General features: G+C 37.4%; 1 protein-coding gene across 1 annotated transcript; it reads left to right on the top strand.

Annotated features, from left to right (window-relative positions):
* Nucleotides 1-85: 85 nt before the first annotated feature.
* LOC128658126 (double zinc ribbon and ankyrin repeat-containing protein 1-like) lies at nucleotides 86-21,289 on the top strand. Its single transcript, XM_053712625.1, has 4 exons — nucleotides 86-195; nucleotides 11,544-11,666; nucleotides 18,479-18,632; nucleotides 21,163-21,289. Exons 2-4 carry the CDS (start codon nucleotides 11,558-11,560, stop codon nucleotides 21,287-21,289), a joined length of 390 nt encoding a protein of 129 aa, XP_053568600.1. The 5' UTR covers nucleotides 86-195; nucleotides 11,544-11,557.
* Nucleotides 21,290-24,401: the final 3,112 nt, after the last annotated feature.

Genomic DNA, 24,401 nt, shown 5'->3' with positions numbered 1-24,401 from the left:
TTGATTACGTCTTCACCACACGCAGGGGGAGGCCCCCGTGTTCGTCATGGCATCTATAGTTGCTAGGCAACTCAATTCGACAAATCACTGGTACTGGTGGCATAACTAGAAGGAAGAGTCTATAGTAACTCAGGTATAAGACAGACAGTGTCGAACAGGCGAGGAACGGGGTCCTGTCCTTCACGTTAACACTAGGTAATTGGGGAAGTGGGTATGAACATATCTTCTAATAAGTGGCTTTACTGAAACGTGTATTCTTGAAATTAACTGCACCAAATTATGCTGTATACTAAGGTGGCACGAACATATACAAATATATTATTTAATGTATATGATTTGCAGAAAATACATTAGTATTAACTGTCAGAGAAGTTTATGTTTGTTTAAAAATGTATTTAAATTTTAACATATACATTTTATATGTACCCTCTCTATGGTAACATGCATATACCCAAATGCACAGCAGCCCATTGTAGGCATTTGCATGAGTGTAAATGCGAGGTGCTAAATATGCCACTGCGATTTATGCATTTTGCTGCAGGAGAGAGGAGAAAGGACGCGTAATAATGTAATTTGTGTGTGTGTGTAGGTATATATATATATATATATATATATATATTGATTGAAAAGGCCACTTCTCTCTGCTTATCCTCCTTGATCTGTCCGCAGCCTTTGACACTGTTGACCATCCTCTTTTGCTCCAAACCCTCCAATCTTTTGTGTCACTAACTGTCTTTCTCACATCTCTTCCTGGATGTCCTCTCACTACCTCAAGCTAAATCTCTCTAAAACTGAGCTCCTCATTTTCCCCCCTTCTTCCAAAATCTTCCCAATCTCTCTATAACTGTCGACAACTCCATTACCCCTACCCCGCATGCCCAATGTCTCGGGGTCACATTTGACTCAGATCTTTCATTCACTTCTCCATTCAGTCCTTGGCTAAAGCCTGCCGCTTCCACCTTAAAAACATCTCTAAAATTAGACACTTACTTACACAAGACACAACTAAGATTTTAATCCACTCTCTCATTCTTTCCCGCCTCGATTACTGCAACTCTGTCCTCTCTGGTCTCCCCACCTGCCGCCTAGCTCCTTTACAATACATAATGAATGCCTCTACTAGACTCATCTTCCTTACACGTCACTTTTCATCTGCTGAACCTCTCTGCCAATCCCTTCATTGGCTTCCTCTTGCCTCTAGGATCAAACACAAAATTCTCACTCTGACATACAAAGCCCTCAACTGCACTGCTCCCCCCTATATCTCAGACCTTGTCTCCAGATACTCTCCCTCCGGTCCCCTTCGTTCTGCTCATGACCTCCTACTCTCCTCCTCTCTTGTTACCTCATCACACTCCCGTTTACAGGACTTCTCCAGACTGGCTCCTATCTTGTGGAACTCTCTGCCTTGCTCCACAAGACTCTTCCCTAGTTTTGAAAGCTTCAAGTGCTCCCTAAAGACTCTACTGTTCAGGGATGCATACAACCTACGCTAACCTTACTTTATACCAGTTCCTCTCCTCCATTGCTATCCCCTGAACCCCCTCAGCATGTAAGCCTAAGAGTCCAGCTGTTTGTAGATCACCTTCTTAAGAGCTGACTACAACAGTGCAACTCTTGGCAGGGCCCTCTACCCATTTGATCCCTATAATTGTTTTGTTGTACTCCGCCTTTGTTTATAGCGCTGTGGAATCTGTTGGCGCTCTACAAATAACCAATAATAATAATAATAATTGGAGTAGCCATGTTACTCCAGAGATTTAGATAGCAAAATAACAAGAGTATTGAGCAATGATACTTTTTTATTAGACTAAGTAACTATACATTTAGAAGTTGACAAGAATGCCTTACTTTCTCAAGTCTAAAGCAATACTTACCAATTCAATGGAATTTACAGATTATATCTTAAAACACAGGATAGCTAAAAAGACAGAAAGTGTTACAGAGGTCTGAGTGCAGGGAGAGGAGGGGGTGTCGTAAAAATCATGAGGGGGTTTTAGGTGACAGAGGCAGACAGTGTCCAGTGTAGTAGAACAGACAGGGAAAATATATGGTTTTACATAGAGTATATACTGACAAAGTTATATATCAACATGAGATCAATATGTGTAAAGATGTGAAATTATGCATACAGGGGGAATATAAGATAGTCAAAAAAGGAGAAAGGAAAGAAAGAAGAAAAGGGAATAATAATAAAAGGGAATTTCTTTCTTTCCTTTCTCCTTTTTTGAGATATACATATATATATATATTTTATTATATTAAAGCGAAAGTCAACCATAGCATTTTTGAAACGCTAGGGTTGATTGTTGAAACAAATAAGATACTTCACGCAAGAAAGTGCCTTTATTCGTTTAAAACGTTTGCCGTTCTTAGCTGCTACGGCAGCCCGCAGCCAAAAAAATATTGGCGCCCATCGGAGCACGGCTATTGGCTAAGAGGTGAAAACGTCCCTTTTAGCAACATTGTTTTTTACCCGTGGGCTGCTGTAGCAGCTAAGAACAGCAAATGGTTGAAACAAATAAAGGCATTTTCTGTATGAAGTATCTTATTTGTTTCAACAATCAACAATCAACCCTAGCGTTTCAAAAATGCTATGGTTGAATTTTACTTTAATGGAAACTTTAGTGATCACTATAGGTATATGTGTACAAGTGTGTCTATGGGAATAGATATCTGTCAGTGGTCTAGATGAGAAGGAGGGAGGATATGGGAATGTCCTCATTGTTAAGCAAATATTAGCAATGCAAAGCAATTTGATGTTATACTTCTCCATGGCGTTTAGTTAAAGACAATATGTGGCTGGGTTAGATTTATGGAGCCTGTCATGTACACTTTATATTCTCAGAATTTAAAAACATAATTTTAAGAGTTAAATTACTGGAAAGGGGGGTAACATAAATAATGAAATCACAGTACAAAGTTGTTTTACTATGTGTAATATAACCCTTTATATTACAGTCTCAGTGTATTTACTGCCCCTTTATTAGAAGATGCTGTGGATTTAGGAGCAAAGTGCAGAATATCCCAAAAAACATCAAGAATAAAATAGATGTCTCAACAAACCAAGATGATCTAAAGCCTGTCCCAAAGGAATAAACCCAGTTTTTGCTCATACAAACTCTACGTGCCTCTAAAAAGTCTGGTCTACAAATAGTAGACAAATATAACTTAATGGCCTACTCTATCCATGTTACTTTATGATCCTTGAGGGTTAAACAATTCACCATTGCTATAATAGTGGGCTTGGATAATCTGGACATTAATGCATTCCCAGTTCTGGAAAACTAGATACTGGAGCGTCTTACCAGTTCTGAAAAAAATAAATAAATAGGGGAATATATGAAGCTATTAAAGGGACTGTACACTGCAAATTTTTTTTATATTAATGTATTTTCAATAACTTGTTATACCAGCTCCAGAGTATATAACATGTATGAGAAATTGCATTTTTCAGTTTATTTGTGTATATGAAATAGCTGTTTTTGTGCTTTTAAACCACAGCCTATTACAATCAGTTGAGCTTCAGGTAATATCAGATCAAATTATGTTATCACTTTTATGTTCACACACTTGCTTCCTTATCTTATATTTGTCTAGAAAACTAAACCTCAATACTTAAAGAGAACAATGGAAAATTATCATTTTATTACTTAACTATCATGCCCCCCACTGAGAGTGTAATCTATTCTGCTGGCTGTCTTTACTTGGGCTATTCAATAGAATTTACTCCAGTATAGAAATTTCAGTATATGTTGGGGTACCACAGGCTAAATCGGCTATTTAAAATGACAAATTAGGGGTAAAGGAGCTACTTGTAAACAATTTAAAACACTCCAGCAGTTAAAATGAATAATTGGGAACAGTTTAAAGTGAAAGTCAAGTCTGGCTTATTTGTTAACCGTTTTCTACAGCTTATGTCAATGTAGTATGATGTTCAGTCATCAAAATCGTTTTAAATAATAGTAAAGTTCTATTTTTTACCTTTAAAATAGCCTCCGTGTCAGTTCTATTATCCACCCGCCATATTGCAGAAATTGATTGACATTTTCTGAATCTGTTGTATCCAATATCTTTTTTACCCCCGTGGCGTCCAGCCCCTTTTCTATTTTGTCATTGCTAAGGTCTGCGCATGGGTAAAAACAACGAAAGTGTCCTCACCATCATGCTCGTGCTTGAGACGCGCATGCGTAGTCTGCTTTCTCATTTAAAGTAACAGTTTCAAATTAAACGCATGTGCTATTGAGTGTAACATACGCATGCACATTTTAAATAGACTGCTGTGCACGAGCTTCATAACTGACGTAGTGAGCTTGTATGAACGCTCGCTACGTCACTGGCGAAAAATAAGGAAGTGTGGTAGGGGAGGAGTAAAAAATGAAAACGGAGGTATTATATATATATATCTTTTATTTGCAAATGAATAATTGTTTTGAAATATAAACTTAACGGCTTTAATACTTGGATGTTGACTTATCAATGGGTGTATTGCATTTAATTAAAATTGACCTTCACTTTAAAAGGGAGAACATTTTGGGGTGAACTGTCCCTTTAAGCCCAAATAAGCTATATTGTTTCTGGCTAAATTAAACCATTCTCCTGAAATGAGGTTTGACACATCAAGAGTAATTGTAAAAATCTCTTTGATCTGAACTTCCGGTGGGCGGCGACCCAAGATGGCCACAAATTCTTGAGGATCCGTGCAGCTTTAGGCAAAAAGTGGCTAAATATTTTGCCATCCGCATATCCCTTGGCAACTTTTGTGCCTGGGAACTCCCCTGAATCAAGGTAGGTACACCACCCCTTGGCTGCCGAGAAGCAGATTAAAGCTGAAGAGGCCGTTTGGCGCTGTGGTATGCGTTCTGCTGCCACGCTGTATATAGTTTCATCTTACCGCAGCTGCATATCAACCTCCTCTCTGATCCTAAGCAATGGGTATGCCCACCGCTAATGAAGCAGGCATCGACAATGGTATACTTGCTGAAATTAAGGCCATATTCCTGCCCAGGTTAGATAGACTCCTAGCGTCCTGTATGGACCTATGCACAAAAGTTAAGGTACCGGAACAACTTCCCGACTGCAGAAACCTGTATCCAGTCGACATGTCCCTACCTCACGGATTATGGCAAGCACTATCACATCCTACTCCGGTGGTACAGATGACGGCGTTATGGTCTTAGCTCCCTTACGGAGTGGTGGGGTAGTAGCAACAACGGAGATCGGAACAACTCTCACCTGCCTGAACCTGTTGGAGCCTAGCATAGATTCCATCTCCTCCCCAGCGTCTGCACCAGACACAGCCCTTGGATTCAGAGTGGAAGAGAGCTAGGTCTATAGTGTATTTCTAGTTTAGTTGAGTTTTTATTTTTGTTTTATTTTTTCCAATTAGTTTGTTAAAAGTGTTATAATTCTTGACACTATTATTTAATATTGTGGCGGTCCTACTGTCAACCCTGTTAGGGGGGTAAATGAACCAAACAGAAATTAATACCCAATGTTTACTTCCTTCTCTAGCATTTAGGTCAATGTGTAAACTCATTTCATGAATTAAATAGCCTCTTAATCCGCAGACATGCTGATTTACATGCCCAATTACATCATAAAGAGTTTCCAATGCACAAATCTTTATCTTAACTGCATAATGTACTGCATATTGCTAAAATCGATGTTGTATTATTCAATAACATGACTGAACCAGGCCGCAGGAAAGTCTAGTTTCATACGCACCCTATCTATTAATACTGGGCCAACACGTACTTTAACACCAGCGTAGAATTACTCCCCGCCAGATCAGCAGTCATTTGGGAGACACAATCCTACTGTACCCCACGCCCACTCAGGTGGGCTTGACTATGAGCCCTTTGTGCTGTACAGTATCCTTATAATGATCTAGCTCACTAGTTCCACCACCATAAATACAACACACCATAAAACCTACAAGGTTCACCACACCTTGTCCAACATCTCTATGCACAATTGGGCATGCAGAAACAACGGAATAAGCATTTTACCGCCACGCATATCCTCATTTAATTGAATTTAGTTTATATAGGGGTTAAGTTATAATAATAAAACCTGACAACATATCAATGACTTGAATACTGGGCTTCGGAGAGGATCTATTGTGCAACAAACATATAAAACTATGGAGCGAATATTCATCATAAAAAGCATATAACAGCTGCTCTGAACTTTACTCTGAAGTCCTACCAGGGCCACACAGGCTTCTTATAGACTGTGCATAGGGTATTCTGTTTGTTTTGTTTAGTTTATGTTTAGCTTAATAAAGTTTAAAAAAGGAGAGAGTTCTGGTAATAGTTACTGGGGACACCTTAGTGTCCATGTGCAATGAATATATATGTTTATGTATTATATACTCTTCTATAATTCAAATTATTGTATACCCTGGAAATGTACGTCTTCTCGCACACATTTGTATCATGAGTCAACAACTAATGTCTCCTAATTTCATGTCTTTTGTATTGTGTTTTTATAATAACGTCTATTGTAGACTTATTGAATGTGACTTTAAATACTGTCAAAATATCTGTATACATGTATTATATGCCTGAACTCTCTTTAATAAAAAGAATTAAAAAAAAAATCCCTTTGATCTTAGACTTTAAAGGGCAATAATAGTAGAAAAATGTCACTCTTATTCGTTAGAGCATGTAATTTAAGACTTCCGACCCTGCTCTTATTGTGTGTTTAACCCCAGCAAATGAGTTAACACTGATACAATTAACTACCAATCACACAACTCAACTGTGTAATTAGCAGCATTTCCTTCTCGGGACCTGCAGTTCTTTGTGTGTCTTAAAATTACACTTTAACAAATTAGAGCATGTCGTTTTTTCGACTATTATTACCCTTTAAGTTAAACAGTACCCAGAGTAAGTCATAGATCCATGACACCTAAAATTCTATGCTTGGCCTCTTTGAATTGTCAGCATGCCTCCTCAAAGGAAATCATTTCCAGACCTTTACAAATGTTTTGCTGGTTCTCAGCATTCTGGGTGGATTTTAATTTTCTAACATATTTTGGCAGCTTCTACCGACTCCTATCATCTTCAGTTACATGTCAGATACAAAACCCTTATTTTTTTGCATTATGGTAGGAAAAAATAGGTTTCTATTGGAAGAATAAGTCTTAAAGGAATAGGAAAGTCAAAATTAAACTTGCACAATTTAGATAGAGCATGGAATTTTAAGACCCTTTTAAATACACTTCTATTTTCAAATGTGCTTCGTTCTCTTGGTATCCCTTGTTGAAAAGTAATACACACATATCCTATACTAGTGCGAGCTAGCTGCTGATTGGTGCCTGCACACATTCGTCTTTTGTGATTGGTTAACTAAATGTGTTCAGCTTGCTGCCATTAGTGTAATGCTATTCCATCAGCAAATGATAACAAGAGAGTGAAGCAAATTTGATAATAGAAGTAAACTGGAAAGTTGTTTATAATTGTATGTTCTATTCTAATCATGAAAGAAAATCTTTGGGTTTCCTCACCCTTTAATCCAAACCCTTGTAACAGAGGGCCAATTCTATGTCCAACAGTCTAATAAGTAACATCTATTAGCATGGATGCACTTTAATATTAAAGTCTGCAGTAGGGAAACAGGAAGGCGCCAATAGGGTAATAACGCTAAAACCCTGGGAAACAAGTGGGTAAGGAGGATTCTGATACTCACAAGCCAGGCGGCACTAAGACGTGCCTAGCAACGCAGGCCGGGACCTCAAAGTCGCCCGGAAGACTCACAAAGGCAACGGCTGATCCTCGAGCCAGACCAGGTTCCGTAAGGCCAATCAGGATCACTGGATACTAACACACCTTCCTCTTTGTATGCCGATATTCCGTACACTGGCAGAGGGACAGTTTTTATTAAAATGTTTTAAAAACAAAGCATCAAAGCAATATAAAATGATAACAGCCTGATGAAACGGCTCTGTGTAGCCGAGAAACGCGTTGCTTTGATGCTTTGTTTTTAAAACATTTTAATAAAAACTGTTTTAATTTACTTTGCTGGAGTTTGCTCCCTCCTCTTTCCAGCAGTGGACTGTGCTATATGGTTTTCTGCAATTAGGAGTCTCAAATACTGTTTATCGCTATTCACCTGTCCCTCTGCCAGTGTACGGAATATCGGCATACAAAGAGGAAGGTGTGTTAGTATCCAGTGATCCTGATTGGCCTTACGGAACCCGGTCTGGCTCGAGGATCAGCCGTTGCCTTTGTGAGTCTTCCGGGCGACTTTGAGGTCCCGGCCTGCGTTGCTAGGTACGTCTTAGTGCCGCCTGGCTTGTGAGTATCAGTATCCTCCTTACCCACTTGTTTCCCAGGGTTTTAGCGTTAATACCCTATTGGCGCCTTCCTGTTTCCCTACTGCAGATTCTTTCACCGTGGACACATGCTACAGAAGAGCGGCCTTCCCATTGGATTATCTGGACAGACCTCCACTTTCACTACCCTGGGCGCACCTCCGTCAAGAACTTTATTTCTTTGACTTTATTTTAATATTAAAGTGAATGTCAACTTTCATGATAAAGTGCCCGGTTTTAAAGGGTCAGTAAACCTAGAAAATAATGTTATATAATTCTGCACATAGTACAGAATTGTATAACATTATTTTAGCCAAACTTTATGCAACATAATATTGCCTGTGAAATTTGATTAAAAAAGAGGGGTTTTCCATATGATACACAAATCCAAACACAAAGAGGACCTGTTGAGACCTCCAACGAGGTTTGAAAGGTTATGTCTATCCGAAGTCCTACCTAGGGGAACACTGTCTATTTCTAGATGCCTCTTGGAGGAAACATTAATCAACACTCTGCCTTCATACACTGCAGGATGGCAGGCTGTACTGGGGATCTCCCTATCCATTCAAGAATGGGAAAATATATTTCTTAATACTCGTAAGTCCTCGGCATCATCAAAAACATTGGAACTCAATCACAAGATATTAACACGCTGGTATTTAACCCCAGAGCGCCTGAGATATATGTATCCCAGTGCGGACGATAGATGTTGGAGGGGATGCGGGAAGAAGGGCACAATGTCACATATATGGTGGCATTGTGAGAAACTGCGGCCATTCTGGTTACAACTGGAGACTGACTTACAGACTTTTGTAGATACGTCCTTTACTCTAACTCCCATGATAGCCTTACTAAATTTTAGACCACAAAAACTATGTAAAATAAGATGGACTCTCCTGACAATAGGATTAAATAGCGCTAGGAACTTAATAGCCAAAAAATGGAAATCACCCATTCCCCCATCCAGAACAGAATGGATACAGAATACTACAACACTCATATCCCAAGAGGAGTACGTACACTTTAGAAGGAAAACCCTCAACCATTATTATGACGTTAAGTTTTACTGGGAATCGTTTATAAGTACTCAAGGTAATACATAAATTACCAAAGGACTGACACCTCCACGTCCTTATAGAACTACTACTCCAACATGCACCTTTAGGAAAGTCTTCCCTCCCCTCCCGACTGCACTCACCTCCCAAATCAAATACTCCCCCTTCCTCTCATTCCCCCTTATCCTCTCTCCTCTTCGCCTCTTACCTTTTTTTACTTTTTCATTTCTACCATTCTACGAGCTTTATTAGAAAGCGCTATTTGAAAGGTATGATTATACTTATAACTAACTGATGAAATTGCAGAGTCGTTGTTTTTGTGTTTTTGTATTCTTGTATTTCTCTTTTTCTTTTATTTATTGTTCTCGTAGCGATACGAAATGTTGCATTGTTTGTTCGTTTTCTTTTCTCCTCTCACCACTGAGACGAGAAGACTGGTAACAGCTGTAATGTACCACTATACACTACTGAAAGAGAATGTGTAATGCCATATAAACAGTTGGATTATCTTTCATTTTCTTATTATTACCCTAAAAAAAAAAAAAAAATGAAGCACAACAACTTCTACATGGTCCTAAGTTACTGTGTGCATCACATCTTTTCATGCATGTATATATATGTATGCTGTACTGGATATCTTTAATAAAAATTATGTTTAAAAAAACCAAAAAAACAAAAAGAGGGTTTTTCAGACCGCCGCACTTGCTCTACTGAGCGGGTCTGGTTTTCCCCCTGAGCGCATCTGGGCAGCTGTCTTGTCACAGCCCGGCCCGATCACGCCATTACACTCAATGTAGCTCGCTCCTTCTCTGTCTGATAGCGGGAGCGAGCTACATTGAGTGTAATGGCGTGATCGGGCCGGGCTGTGACTAGATAGCTGCCCAGATGCGCTCAGGGGGAAAACCAGACCCGCTCAGTAGAGCAAGAGCGGCGATCTGAAAAACCCTCTTTTTTAAATCAAATTTCACCGGCAATATTATGTTGCATAAAGTTTGGCTAAGATAATGTTATATAATTCTGCCCTATGTGCAGAATTATATAACATTTTCTAGGTTTACTGACCCTTTAAAAAAAAACTATTAAAAACAGGGGCACTTTCATTCATGAAAGTTTACTTTTCCCCGGATTTTACAAATACTTACCTTATTCTCCTGAAAGCCGGCTCGCTGATCCCACACCTGCTGGTCCTCTGTACTTCGTCAGCAATGACAAAACGGGCTTCCTCCAACCACAGCTCCCCCCCCCCCCCCAGGAGCATTCATCTGGTACGCCACGCTGTGATTGGAGGAAGCCGTTTTTGTCATTGCTGTGTAAGTACAGCAGGAAGAAGCAGGTGGGGGCATCAGCGATCCAGCGTTTGAGGAGAAGAAGGTATTTGTAAAATCCGGTGCAATGTAAACTTTCATGAATGAAAGTGCCCCTGTTTTTAATGTTTTTTTTAAAAACCGGGCACTTTATCATGTAAATTATGAAAATTTACATTCACTTTAAGTTGCTATTTGACAATAGTCTTATAATAAAACGCACACTAAAATGCGTACTAATTGAACCCTATCTGGGAAAGGGGCTCTGTATCAAATGTGAAGAAAATACATGTGTCCACAGAATTTTTTTTAGGGAGGATGGGAGTGATAATATAAAATACCCGGACAGAATAATATCAATGGCAACAAGTTAAGCAGGATAGAGTTGCTTATTATGCATATAAATGTTGGTTCTGTCATCAAAAGAGCTGCTGAAGAGTGTGTTCATGCTTAGATATAAGGAGCAATATTCTATGGGTTTGTATTTTCCTTCTCCTGCTTCTCCTCTAGATGCTCATTCACATATCTGTTCTCCTTTTAAAATTGCTCCTCTGAATCAATGCTATTAGTTTGAAGCACTTGTGTGGTTGCCTCAAACTTAGTTTTGCCATAGCATTTGTATTGAATGTAGATTGTGTTTTTATTTTTTCCAACACATTTTCATGTAAGATGTCATCCATTTTACTTATGCTGTTTACTGAAGGATTAAACAAATATCTTCTAACTTTGTGTAATATTATTCAAAATTATCCATACAAATATCCCTGACTCTTAACTAATGTGGTTCTTCTGTGTTCTTGCTAGCTCCTAGGTTTTAGATTAATTTCCCCCCAGATGCTAATGTTAACTTTTTCTTCTGCTCAGGTCTAAGATAAATAATGACTGCAGGATCTATATCTGTACCTCAGATTATTCCACTTCGTCTTCCTCTTCCTGGAAAAAGCAAATATGAAATAGATACAAACACTCCAATTGGATTAAAAACAGGTAAGCAACAGAAAGTTAAAAAATAATAAAAATAATTAAAAATTATTAAACATACTGTAAAATATTTTAAATAATCCATATAGTATGTCTATATATTTTACAGTATGTTTAATCATTTTTATTCGTTTTCTAAAAATATTTCATGTAATTGGCAAGAGTCCATGAGTTAGTGACATATGGGATTTACAATCCTACCAGGAGGGTCAAAGTTTCCCAAACCTCAAAATGCCTATAAATACACCCCCCCCCCACCACACCCACAATTCAGTTTTACAAACTTTGCCTCCTATGGAGGTGGTGAAGTAAAGTTTGGGCTTGATTTTTATGATTTTTTTTCTGTGATAAGCGCTTCTAAGCATTCTGAAACCCAATTCCTCTCAGAATACAGTGTTTGTCAGAGGGATGTGAAGAGAGTATCGCCTGTTTGATTTTATATTTTTCCTTGTGGGAAATCTTTTCAAGGGTTCTCTGTTATCGGTCATAGGGATTCATCTCCTACCTCCCTTTTCAGATCAACAATATACTCTTATATACCATTACCTCTGCTGATAGCTTTCAGTACTGGTTTGGCTATCTGCTATATGTGGATGAGTGTCTTTCGGTAAGTATGTATCATTATTTTATGACACTCTCAGCTATGGTTTGGCACTTTATGTATTAATATAAAGTTTTAAATATATGTATTTTACTTATATTTGCCATGAGTCAGGTCTATGTATATTTCCCTTTGCAGTCCAGCATTTTCGTTATGGGAATCATGTTAAGGAAGTTTGTCTTACCTGGGGTATAGTCTTTTTTTTCAATTTGACTTGTTATTTCTTGGAAAACTTGCGGGCAAATTTAGGCTCGCGAGGGTGCAAAATGCTGTTATTTATTGCGTTATTCTTGGCGCGAGAATTGTTTGGGGCGCGAATGTGCGTCTGTCATGACGCAAGTTCGTAATTTCCTGCGTCTTAGTTGATGCTAGGTTGTTTGGCACAAAATTGTATTTGGGATGACACGAGTTGCGTCATTTCCGGATGTTTTGTTGGCACCAAAATTTTTTCTCAACTTCCTTTTGCGTTGTGCGTCATACTTGGCATCAAAAAATTTAGTTTTATTTTACCTCACTTCCTATATGCTCCTTGCCTTCTTATGCTCAGAGGGCTATGCTATTTGCTTTTCTTGCCAATTTTAGCATTTGCATTTTTTCCCATTCCTGAAACTGGAAATAAGATGTTTCTGTTTAATGTTATTTTTCTTTTTTTACATTTTACAAGATGTCTCAATCTGATCCTGTCTCAGAAGCTGCTGTAGGAACCATGCTGCCTGAACACAGTTCTTCCAAAGCTAAGTGTATCTGTTGTAAGCTAGTGGAGATTATATCTCCAGCTGTAGTATGTAAAAGTTGTCATGATAAGCTTTTGAATGCAGAAAATGTTTCTATTAGTTCTAGTACAGTATCTGTTTTTCCTTCAACATCTAAAGTACATGATATCCCTGTTGATATGAAAAATTATATTGCTGATGCGATACAGAAGGCTATGGCTGCTATACTGCATTCAAATAATACTAATGAAATTTGTAATGACTGGCAACATACTGATATATCCTCCTCTGATTCAGAAGATCCTACTTCAGACATTGACACTGATAAATCATCTTATCTTTTTAAGATTGAGTTTATTCGTCCTTTGTTAAAAGAAGTGTTAATAACTTTGGATATTGAGGACTCTGGTCCTCTTGATAATAAATGCAGTAAACGTTTAAATTCTGTTCATAAACCTCCTGTGACTACTCCTGAGGTTTTTCCTGTTCCTGATGCTATTTCTGATGTAATTGCTAAGGAACAGTCTAAGCCTGGTACTTCTTTTGTTCCTTCTTCAAGGTTTAAAAAGTTGTATCCTTTGCCAGTGGCTAAATTAGAGTTTTGGGAAAAAGTCCCTAAGGTTGATGGGGCTATTTCTACTCTTGCTAAACGTACTACTATTCCTATGGAAGACAGTACTTCTTTTAAGGATCCTTTAGATAGAAAGATTTAATCTTATTTAAGGAAAGATTATTTGCATTCTGGCTATATGCTCAGACCTGCCATTTCTATGGCTGATGTTGCGGCTGCATCAACATTTTGGTTGGATAGCCTAGCACAACGGGAAAAAGACTGATTTGCATAGTATTGCTCGTTTGCTTCAACATGCTAATCATTTTATCTGTGATGCTATTTTTGATATCATCAAGATTAATGTTAAATCTATGTCTTTTGGCTATTTTAGCTAGAAGAGCTTTATGGCTCAAATCATGGAATGCTGACATGGTATCTAAATCTAGGTTACTATCTCTATCATTCCAGGGTAATAATTTGTTTGGTTTTCAGTTGGATTCTATTATTTCCACTATTACTGTGGGGAAGGGAGTTTTTTTGCCTCAAGATAAAAAGTCTGAAGGCAAATCTAAAGCTTCTTATCGGTTTCGTTCCTTTCGTCAGAATAGAGAACAGAAAACCACTCCTTACCCTAAAGACTCTGGCTCCAATTGGAAGCCATCCTCAAGTTGGAATAAATCCAAGCCTTACAAGAAACCAAAGCCATCCCCCAAGACTGCATGAAGGTGCGGCCCTCCATCCAGTTCTGCTGGTGGGGGGCAGATTGAAATTATTTCAAGACGTTGGGGCATGTTCCATTCAGAATCATTGGATTCAGAATATTGTCTCTCAGGGGTATCTAATAGGTTTCAGAATAAGACCTCCTGTGAGAAGATTTTTTTCTCTCTCATGTTCCAAAAAATCCTGTAAAGCTCAGGCTTTTTTGAAGTGTGTTTCAGATCTAGATCTTTCAGGAGTAATTGTACCAGTTACAATTCTGGAACAGGTTCTGGGTTTTTGTTCAAATCTATTCATTGCCCCAAAGAAGGAAAATTCTTTCAGACCAGTTCTGGATATTAAGTTTTTGAATAATTTTGTAAGGGTCCCAACTTTCAAGATGGTGACTATAAGGACTATTCTGCCTTTTGTTCAGCAAGGTCTTTACATGTCCTCAGTAGACTAACAGGATGCGTATCTTCACATTCCGATTCATCCAGACCACTAGCATTACCAATGTGTTGCTCTTCAATTTGGCCTAGTAACAGCTCCAAGAATCTTTTCGAAGGTTCTCGGTGCCCTTCTATCTGTAATCAGAGAGCAGGGTATTGCGGTGTTTCCTTATTTGGACGATATCTTGGTACTGGCTCAATCTTTTCATTTAGCAGAATCTCACATGAATCAACTTGTGTTGTTTCTTAAAAGACATGGTTGGAGGAACAATTTACCAAAGAGTTCCTTGATTCCTCAGACAAGGGTCACCTTTTTAGGTTTCTAGATAGATTCAGTATCCATGATTCTGTCTTTAACAGACAAGAGACAAATTAAATTGTTTTTCTGTCGAAACCTTAAGTCTCAATCATTCCCTTCAGTGGCTATGTGCATTGAAGGTTTAGGTCTCATGACTGCAGCATCGGACGCGATCCTCTTTGCTCATTTTCATATGAGACCTCTGCATTATACTCAGATATCACAGTTGATATACTTAAATCCCAACATTCAACTCTCTCTGTCCTGGTGGTTAGACCATCATCTGATTATTCAAGGGGCCTCTTTTGTTTGTCCTGCCTGGACTGTGATTTCAACAGATGCAAGTCTCACAGGTTGGGGAGCTGTCTGGGGGTCTCTGACAGCACAAGGTGCCTGTCTGCTCCCTCTTATGAGTGTCCTTTTCTGATTTTCCATCAGGATAAGGCTGTTTTGCGGACTTTGTTTAAATTTCTTCCTAAGCTTGTGAATTCTAACAACATTAGTAGGGAAATTGTTTTCTTTCCTTGTATCCTAACCCCAAGAATACTCTTTACATTCTTTGGATGTTGTAAGAGCCTTAAAATATTATATCGAAGCTACTAAAGATTTCAGAAAGACTTCTAGTCTGTTGTTTTTTCTGGTCCTAGGAAAGGTCAAAAAGCCTCTTTTGTTTGTCCTGCCTGGACTGTGATTTTAACAGATGCAAGTCTCACAGGTTGGGGAGCTGTCTGTGGGTCTCTGACAGCACAAGGAGTTTGGAATCCTCAAGAGGCGAGGTTACCAATCAATATTTTAGAACTTTGTGCTATTTTCAGGGCTCTTCAGGGTTGGCCTCCATTAAAGAGAGAATCATTCATTCGTTTTCAGACAGACAATATCACAACTGTGGCATATGTCAATCATCAAGGGGGGACTCGCAGTCCTTTAGCGATGAAAGAAGTATCTCGGATACTTTCTTGGGCGGAATCCAACTCCATCAGGATAAGGCTGTTTTGCGGACTTCGTTTAAATTTCTTCCTAAGGTTGTGAATTCTAACAATATTAGTAGGGAAATTGTTGTTCCTTTCTTGTGTCCTAATCCCAAGAATACTCTTGAAAGATCTTTACATTCTTTGGATGTTTCAAGAGCCTTAAAATATTATGTCGAAGCTACTAAAGATTTCAGGAAGACTTCTACTTTATTTGTTGTTTTTTCTGGTCCTAGAAAAGGTCAGAAAGCCTCTGCCATTTCTTTGGCATCTTGGTTAAAGCTTTTGATTCACAAGGCTTATTTGAAGGCGGGACATTCTTCGCCTCATCGAATTACTGCTCATTCTACTAGATCAGTCGCCACTTCTTGGGCTTTTAAGAATGAAGCTTCGGTTGATCAGATTTGCAAAGCAGCAACTTGGTCTTCTTTGCATACATTTACTAAATTTTACCATTTTGATGTATTTGCTTCTTCTGAAGCAGTATTTGGTAGAAAAGTTCTTCAGGCAGCTGTCTCAGTTTGATTCTTCTGCTTATGATTTTTTTTTCTTGAAATTTATGTGAAATTTATAAGAAAGACTTATTTTTTGTGGATTTAATTTTTTCAGCGGAAATAGCTGGTTTTTAATTTTATCCCTCCCTTTCTAGTGACTCTTCTGTGGTCTCCCACATCTTGGGTATTTTCTATCCCATACGTCACTAGCCCATGGACTCTTGCCAATTACATGAAAGAAAACATAATTTATGTAAGAACTTGATAAATAAATTCATTTCTTTCATATTGGCAAGAGTCCATGAGGCCCACTCTTTTTATGGTGGTTATGGTTTTTGTATAAAAAGCACAATTATATTTCCAGTTCCTCTTTTTGTATGCTTTTTTACTCCTTATTTTTTCACCCCACTACTTGGCTATTCGTTAAACTGAATTGTGGGTGTGGTGAGGGGTGTATTTATAGGCATTTTAAGGGTTTGGGAAACTTTGCCCCTCCTGGTAGGATTGTATATCCCATACGTCACTAGGTCATGGACTCTTGCCAATATGAAAGAAATTCATTTATCAGTTAAGTTTTTACATAAATTATGTTTTTTTGTGTAATATTTAAATAATGCGCTTAAAAATACTAAGTTTTCTTGAGCACTAACCCGACTGTGTTAAGATCTAATTTGAAAAACACGATGCACAAAACGCATATTTTACATTTCTTTGTTCTTCATATAGAAAATAATGTACTTTTTATTATTAAATATATGTGTGTGTGTGTGTATATATATATATATATATATATATATATATATATATATAAATACTGTCTATGCAAAATACACATATATATCTATATGAATAGATATGCAGGTATAGTTATATATATTTGTGACACTTTTATTCGAGTGTAACAGTTAATCAAAGCTCTGAAGTCATGCTAACCCGACGTATGTTAAATTTAATTGTGCTTGAGCGAACGCGTTTACTTTCAATTTGCAATACACACGCTACTCCGGATGCGTGCAAACACAGAGATAAACCGTATATCGCTTGCACGCTACTGTTATCGCTCTATTCATAATCTGGCCCTAAATACATTTTATAAGCATAGTATTGAGATTAAATACCACCTCCCTCTGGTCATAGTTGCAGCCATGTTGAAAACTAGCTTTCACTACCTTCCATTTCTGATGTGTTTTCATTGTGCAGTAACTCTACTTTAGATACCTGCATTGTAACCTAGGTTCCATAATGCCAGCACCTATGATAGAGGAAGGTGCCTGAAATGTATTTAATGTTTAGTGTTCCTTTAATCAACAGTTCACCTTCCCAAAACACACAATTTTAGTTTTACATTAAAAATTATTAACTGAAAATGAGAAGATAAAATGCTTTATTGTTGTCACTTTGTACCATCTTAATATTTAAAGGGACAGTCTACACTAAAATTGTTATTGTTTTAAAAGATAGATAATCCCTTTATTACCCATTCCCCAGTTTTGCATAACCAACACAGTTATATTAATATACTTTTTACCTCTGTGATTATCTTGTATCTAAGCCTCTGCAAACTGCCCCTTTATTTCAGTTCTCTTGACAGACTTGCAGTTTAGCCAATCAGTGCCTGCTCCCAGATAACTTCACGTGCACAAGCACAGTGTTATCTATATGAAATACATGAACTAACACCCTCTAGTGGTGAAAAACTGTTTAAATGCATTCTGTAAAGAGGTGGCCTTCAAGGTCTAAGAAATTAGCATATGAACCTCCTAGGTTAAGCTTTCAACTAAGAGAATACCAAGAGAACAAAGCAAAATTGGTGTTAAAAGTAAATTGGAAAATTGTTTAAAATTACATGCTCTATCTGAATCATGAAAGTTTATTTTGGCCTAGACTGTCCCTTTAAGCTTAAAAAAAAAGAAATAACATATCTAATTACAAAAATATTATGTGTTATCCCCATCAAAGGGGTTTAAATACTTTTTTTCTTGAAGTAAAACCAGTGGTATTTGCAAATAAAGTTAACTCAATCTAATCATCTCTGATATCCAGATACACCTGATGCAGATATATTTTATACACTGGATGGAAGCAAACCAGACTTGTTTTCAAAAGTTGGACAGGGAGAAAATAGTACTCTGAAATATAGGGGGCACTTTACCTTGCCTGAGGGGAAAATAACAGTGAAGGCTATAGCTGCTACCAAGTAAGTCTCCACTTTTGCAATATGAAGTCTAATAGAAAAAAAGAAAGTTTTACTTATAAGAGAGAACATTAGTGTAAACTTTACCCTTTTCAACTCAAAGTAATTGCTAATAATTTCTGAATATTTTACATTGTTAAAAATGTAAATGTTAGTGTATATGTTATTGGTAAAGTCAGATATTGGATAATCCTAGGATTACTTGGGTAAAACAAACATTACCAAAGCGGCTGTGGGTAAAGCCCAACGTATGATCATAAATCGCCTCAGAGTGCGGAGTCACCACATCAAACATATATAGCAAAAACAAAGCCCCTCTTGTAAACCTCATTTCCCAACATTTACTTGGGGTGGATGCCAGAGGATTGGCTGCACCTTCCTTGAATCCCCCAGACGGATGCAAACTAAATAGTGTAGATGAGGGAATTACAGGACATCGGTCTTTACCCACAGCCACTTGGGTAATGTCTGTTTTACCCAGGTAATCCTAGGATTACCCGGATTTCTTACTTTACCCATAACATATATAATACTCAGATCTATGGCTTCCATTGTTCCCGTCTAATGTGTTTTAATAAATAGTACATTTTGTATTTAGGCACAATTTTAATATTTTATTTTTAGAAGCTACCCAGCAATGTTACTTTATTTTAATTATTATTATTATTATTTTATTATCTTTATTTGCAATGCACCATCAGATTCCACAGCTCTATACAGGGACACAATATATAGACAAGATAGGGCCCTGTTCTCTAGAGAGCTTAGACTGAAAGTGGAAGTTGGAGACAAAAGTTGGAGGAGTATCTTGTGGTCAGTGCCGATTGGAAGCCATGGTTATTTAAAGGGAAACTGAACCCAATTTTTTTCTTTCGTGATTCAGATAGAGCATTTTTTTTTGTCCTCTTGCTATCTTTTTTTTTTTTTAAAAAAAAGGCATGTAAGCTTAGGAGCCAGCCAATTTTTGGTTCATATGGCTGGACAGCACTTGTTTATTGCTGGGTGAATTTATCCACCAATCAGCAAGAGAATGAAGACAATTTGATAATAGGAGTAAATTAGAAAGTTGCTTAAAATTGCATGCTCTATCTGAATCACAAAAGAAAAAAAAAATGGGTTCAGTGTCCCTTTAAAGATGATGGGTTTATGGTCATGACCCCGGAAACTCTACAGAGGGTATCTACTGTTTGGGGGAGTCTCAGGGATCAAGACGATATATACCACTAGCCTCGCATCACAGGGGCCGCTTAGACTTTTGAATAAACCTTGGGACTGTTCGGACTCTCCTTCCTGATATAATAAAGCTAAACACTGCACTTACTATTTTATTGTTTTGACTGGAATATGTATTGCTTATTTAAATTCCAATAAAAATGATTTAATCATAAAGATGATGGGTTTCAGTTTGGAGAACTGGTCTTTGATGAGTTATAAACCCGTGAGGTTAGGTGGTAGGCTTCTCTGAAAAGGTACGCTTTGAGGGAGGATTTCAATTTCAAAGATGGGGGAAGTTTATGATAAGAAGAGAATTCCACAGGATAGATGTGGCCTGAGAGAAGCCATGAACAGCTGAATAAGAGGCGGTGATGAATGGTTCTGAGAGGCATAAGTCAGAAACAGAATAGAGGAGGAAGCGAAGTATTGCAGTTCCTATTAGAAAGCATACAGAAGAAGGTACCACCTTGTGCAGATCATAAGATTAAAGCACTGGTTGATGTATCTTATGATCTGCACAAGGTGCCACCTTCATTTCTATGTTTTCTTATAGGAACTACAAGATTGGTGACGATATTTTGTAGAACAGCAGCCTTTTGGATACCATTGTTTACTAGAGACTGTAATTACACTTTTATTCCGGTTTTGTACATGATATGTTGCATTGTCATTGTGTCTAATATTATTGTTGGGAATATATTTATTTGATAATGGTGTATACACAAATATTTTATTGACTTTTTTTGGGACACAGTCTTATTTTGGATGCCCCCTATTAATAGTCTGTTGCTCAGATTATTTTGTGTTAAGTTAAGAGAGACAGTAGTCAGTATGAGATATGATGAGGGAGTTTATCTGAACTTTTGTAGTGTCTTGAGTAAGGAAAAGACAAATGTTGACAATGTTCTTTAAATGAAAGCAGCAGGGTTTAGCAAGAGGTTGGGTATGGGGGTAGGAAGAGGGCAGGGTAGCTCATTTGGTGTGACCCTACAATTACTAGATCTGTAGGCTAGACCTCACTATAAAAAACTAATCCACTTACTCAACACATATCTTTATTATTTCAAAATATATTTTACACCGAAGCTTGAGAAATGTATACAAAACTTAGGCGCCACCTACAATAGTGAAAAGTCCGCTCCATATAAGGGAATACAGTCACCTAAAGCATACTAGAAAAGTTTAGAAGCTGGCTCCCGGAATTAGTGAATCATTTTGGAAATTGCTCGCTAGATTGCTGTGCAGGATTATTTGTTGATCCATTAAAACGACCAGTTTGAAATAGCAATAAAACTGCCAGCTGTTCCTTTTTTTTCAGAGATGGCAGGGAGAGTAGTACGGTGACCAAAGTCTTCACTGTGGAAAACGTACCTGCAGCTTTAGATTCTTCTGATGAAGATGATGATAAAAACTTCCTTAAAGAGCTTCTGAAACAGGTACAGTAGCTCTGATATATTCTTAATCAATTTACTTGTTTAACTTATAGTAGATCTTCTACAAAAATAAAGCTTCTTATATAAGAACAATGGATATTTCAATATAGATTGTATGCTATGCATTTCACTTCAAGGGTCAGGAACCTAAATGTATTTTTTTTTATGATTCAGTTAGAGCAAAAAATTGTAAACACATTTCCAATGTACTCATTTTATCTAATTTGCTTTGTTCTCTTAGTATCCTTTGTTGGAAAACATACATAGGAAGGCTCAGGATTGTGAGCTGGTGATTGGTGGCTGCACAAATATGATTCTTGTCATTGGCTAACCTGATGTGTTCAGCTAGCTCCCAGTAGTGCATTGTTGCTCCTTCAGCAAAGGATACCAAGAGAATGAAGAACATATGATCGTAGAAGTAAATAAAAAAGTTGTTTCAAACTGTATGCTCTATCTGAATCATAAAATAAACCTTTTTAGTTTAATGTCACTTTTAGTTCCAGTTTAACATTAAAATGTTATGAAACTCAAACTTTTATGATTCAGCTAGAGCATGCGATCTTGAAAAAAAAAATCCAATTTTCTTCTGTTATTTAACCCCTTAATGACCAGTGACATACCCTTACGTTGCTGGTCTTTCTATGGGGGTTGCTTTTTTCATAATGTGGTCTTGCCGTCAGCGGCAAAACTGCTATTTTTAGAAGTCAGCAGGAGGGTATAATAGTGCGGTCCTGCACTATTATAACAATCCCTTAACGGCTAGCGACGTACAGGGTACATGGTGGTTGTTAAGGGGTTAAAGGTACATATTGGCAACAGTGTTTGCAGCACAATTACAACACTGCTGTCATATAGTGCTGCAGACACATGCACGCTCCTGAGCCTATCTAGATATTCTCTTCAACAAACGATACAGAGAGAACAAAGTAAATGTGATAATAAAGAATCTGTTGGCGCTCTACAAATAACCGATAATAATAATAATAATAAAATCAAACTGGAAAGTTTTTCACAAACTGTACGCTCTATTTGAATGATGAATGTTTAATTTTCACGTTCAATCATGAACGTTTCATGTCATCTAAATAGCCATTTTTTTCATGCAAAAAATATTCTGACATTTATTGTTGTTCTTTGCTATGCAATAAATAATTGATTTAAGTACAGTGTGCCTTGACACCTTATTGAGGAGTTACATTTAAAAACAGCTATTCCTTACTTTATAGTCTTAGAGGGGAATTCAAATCATTTTTATATATGCATAGTATATATCAGCATAGAGCTGCATTGCAAACAAACCGATCAAAGTAAACGCTTTCAAGGCACTTAAATCTGTAATTTTACACAATTTGCTATGGACAATTAAGGAAATATATGAGAGCCCTTGCACTGATCAAGCAATCACTGTGTAAAATGTTGTAGGATCAGGGTTTTGGTGTTACTCCAGCCTCTTTGGGGGCGTTGAAAAAACACAATTAGAGTTAAATTACAGGAAAAGTAAGGTTTTTGTTTTTTTAACTACCCATTACTAACTAACCATTTTATAGTTAACAATTTGCTTTGTTCTCATTTTATTCTTTGTTCAAGAGATACTTAGGTGGGTGTCTGGAGCACTACATGACGGGAAATAGTGCTGCCATCTAGTGATCTTACAAATGGATAACATTCTTGCAAAACTGCTGCCATATAGTGCTCCAGACACGTGCACACTCCTGAGCTTACGTCCCTGCTTTTCAACAAAGGATACCAAGTGGAACAAAGGAATTGTGATAGAATGATAAAGTTATTTAATATTGTATGCTTTATCCGAATCAAAGACATTGTAACATTGTTTAAATACGGTCAGCTTAATCCATACGATTCCAGATGACTAGGCCTGGAACTATCTGTCTGCAGCAGCTTTTACCGCTTACTTAGATCGCTATATTCATTCCTAGGATATTTTGACAAGCGCCTCTAATGCAAAAACAAAAAATGGGAGATCAGAAAGAACCACTGCTTTGGATGACACCACGCAAACATTTAAAGGTACAGAGCCTTCTCACTATGCAGTTTCTTTCAGATGTAAACAAATTCAGTACATTGCACATTATTAGTGAAGTACTGGAACAGCTGTAAATATTTTTGTTTAGGGGTATAAGGAAGCATTGCCACATTAATTCCTGTGTATTCTCTGTGCCCAGGTAAGAGTAGGTTCTCCTATATCTTGTAACACCAGTTAGATTATAATTGTAGGCAAGGTCTTAATGAAATAGTCAGCGTATTCACTGAAGAGCATTTCAGTTAGAACAACAGGTGGCCCTCGGTTTACAACGGTTCAATTTACACCGTTTCAGAATAACAACCTTTTTTTTCCAGTCATGTGACTGCTATTGAAAAACATTGAGAAGCAGTGTATTTATTAAAATAGCCAGTAGGTGGAGCTGTCCGCTTGTTTTGCAGCAAAGCCAAGCAAGCTGAAATTAATCAGTTTAACCAGACCTGAGCTATCGAGCAGATTTCAAAGGAACAAGATCTTCCTGTCTATAAATCAGTCCAGATTGGAATGCATAGAAAGAACTGTTTGCAGAAAATTGCAAGTGAAGTCTGTGTTGTGTGATTATTTTATTAGGTTTATAATACTGTTTAGCATTTAAAGTCTTCATTTCAAAGCTTTAAAAATAATGTATTAGGTGTTACTTATGACAATTTTAAGAGGGGCCTGGAACTCCCTCACTTCCCATTGACTTACATTATAAACTGTGTTTCAATTTACAAAGGTTTCGATTTACAACCATTCCTTCTGGAACCTAACCCCGGCGTAAAGGGCTACCTGTACATCACCAGATTACATTGTCCATATGAAGCTTAATTTAAAAATGAGCTTGTCTTTGTTATGTTATACTTACAAATGACTGAGTCTGATGAATCAGTAAATAAGCATAACAAATCTCCCTTATACTCAGCTAAAACAAACAGAAATGAAGACACAAAGGATTATCTTTAAGATACCTAGATGTTTCATAATCGTCTTTGTGAAAAGACATTTAAGTATATATATCACTATTGCAAAAGATCTACATTCAAAGTAAACATTTTAAAACTGTTGTTTTCTTGCATTAACTCCTTTTTACTTCCTCTGCTG

Source organism: Bombina bombina, chromosome 4 (genome assembly GCF_027579735.1).
Source record: "Bombina bombina isolate aBomBom1 chromosome 4, aBomBom1.pri, whole genome shotgun sequence".
NCBI classification, from domain to species: Eukaryota; Metazoa; Chordata; class Amphibia; order Anura; family Bombinatoridae; genus Bombina; species Bombina bombina.
Note: the sequence above shows the minus strand (reverse complement) of the source record. Positions and strands in the feature narration are given on the sequence as shown.

Coding starts and splice junctions, on each gene's coding strand:
- LOC128658126 (XM_053712625.1), top strand. CDS start 11,558: ATGACTGCAGGATCTATATCTGTACCTCAGATTATTCCACTTCGTCTT. Junction 11,667..18,478: donor TCCAATTGGATTAAAAACAG/GTAAGCAACAGA, acceptor TCTGATATCCAG/ATACACCTGATGCAGATATA. Junction 18,633..21,162: donor AAGGCTATAGCTGCTACCAA/GTAAGTCTCCAC, acceptor CTTTTTTTTCAG/AGATGGCAGGGAGAGTAGTA.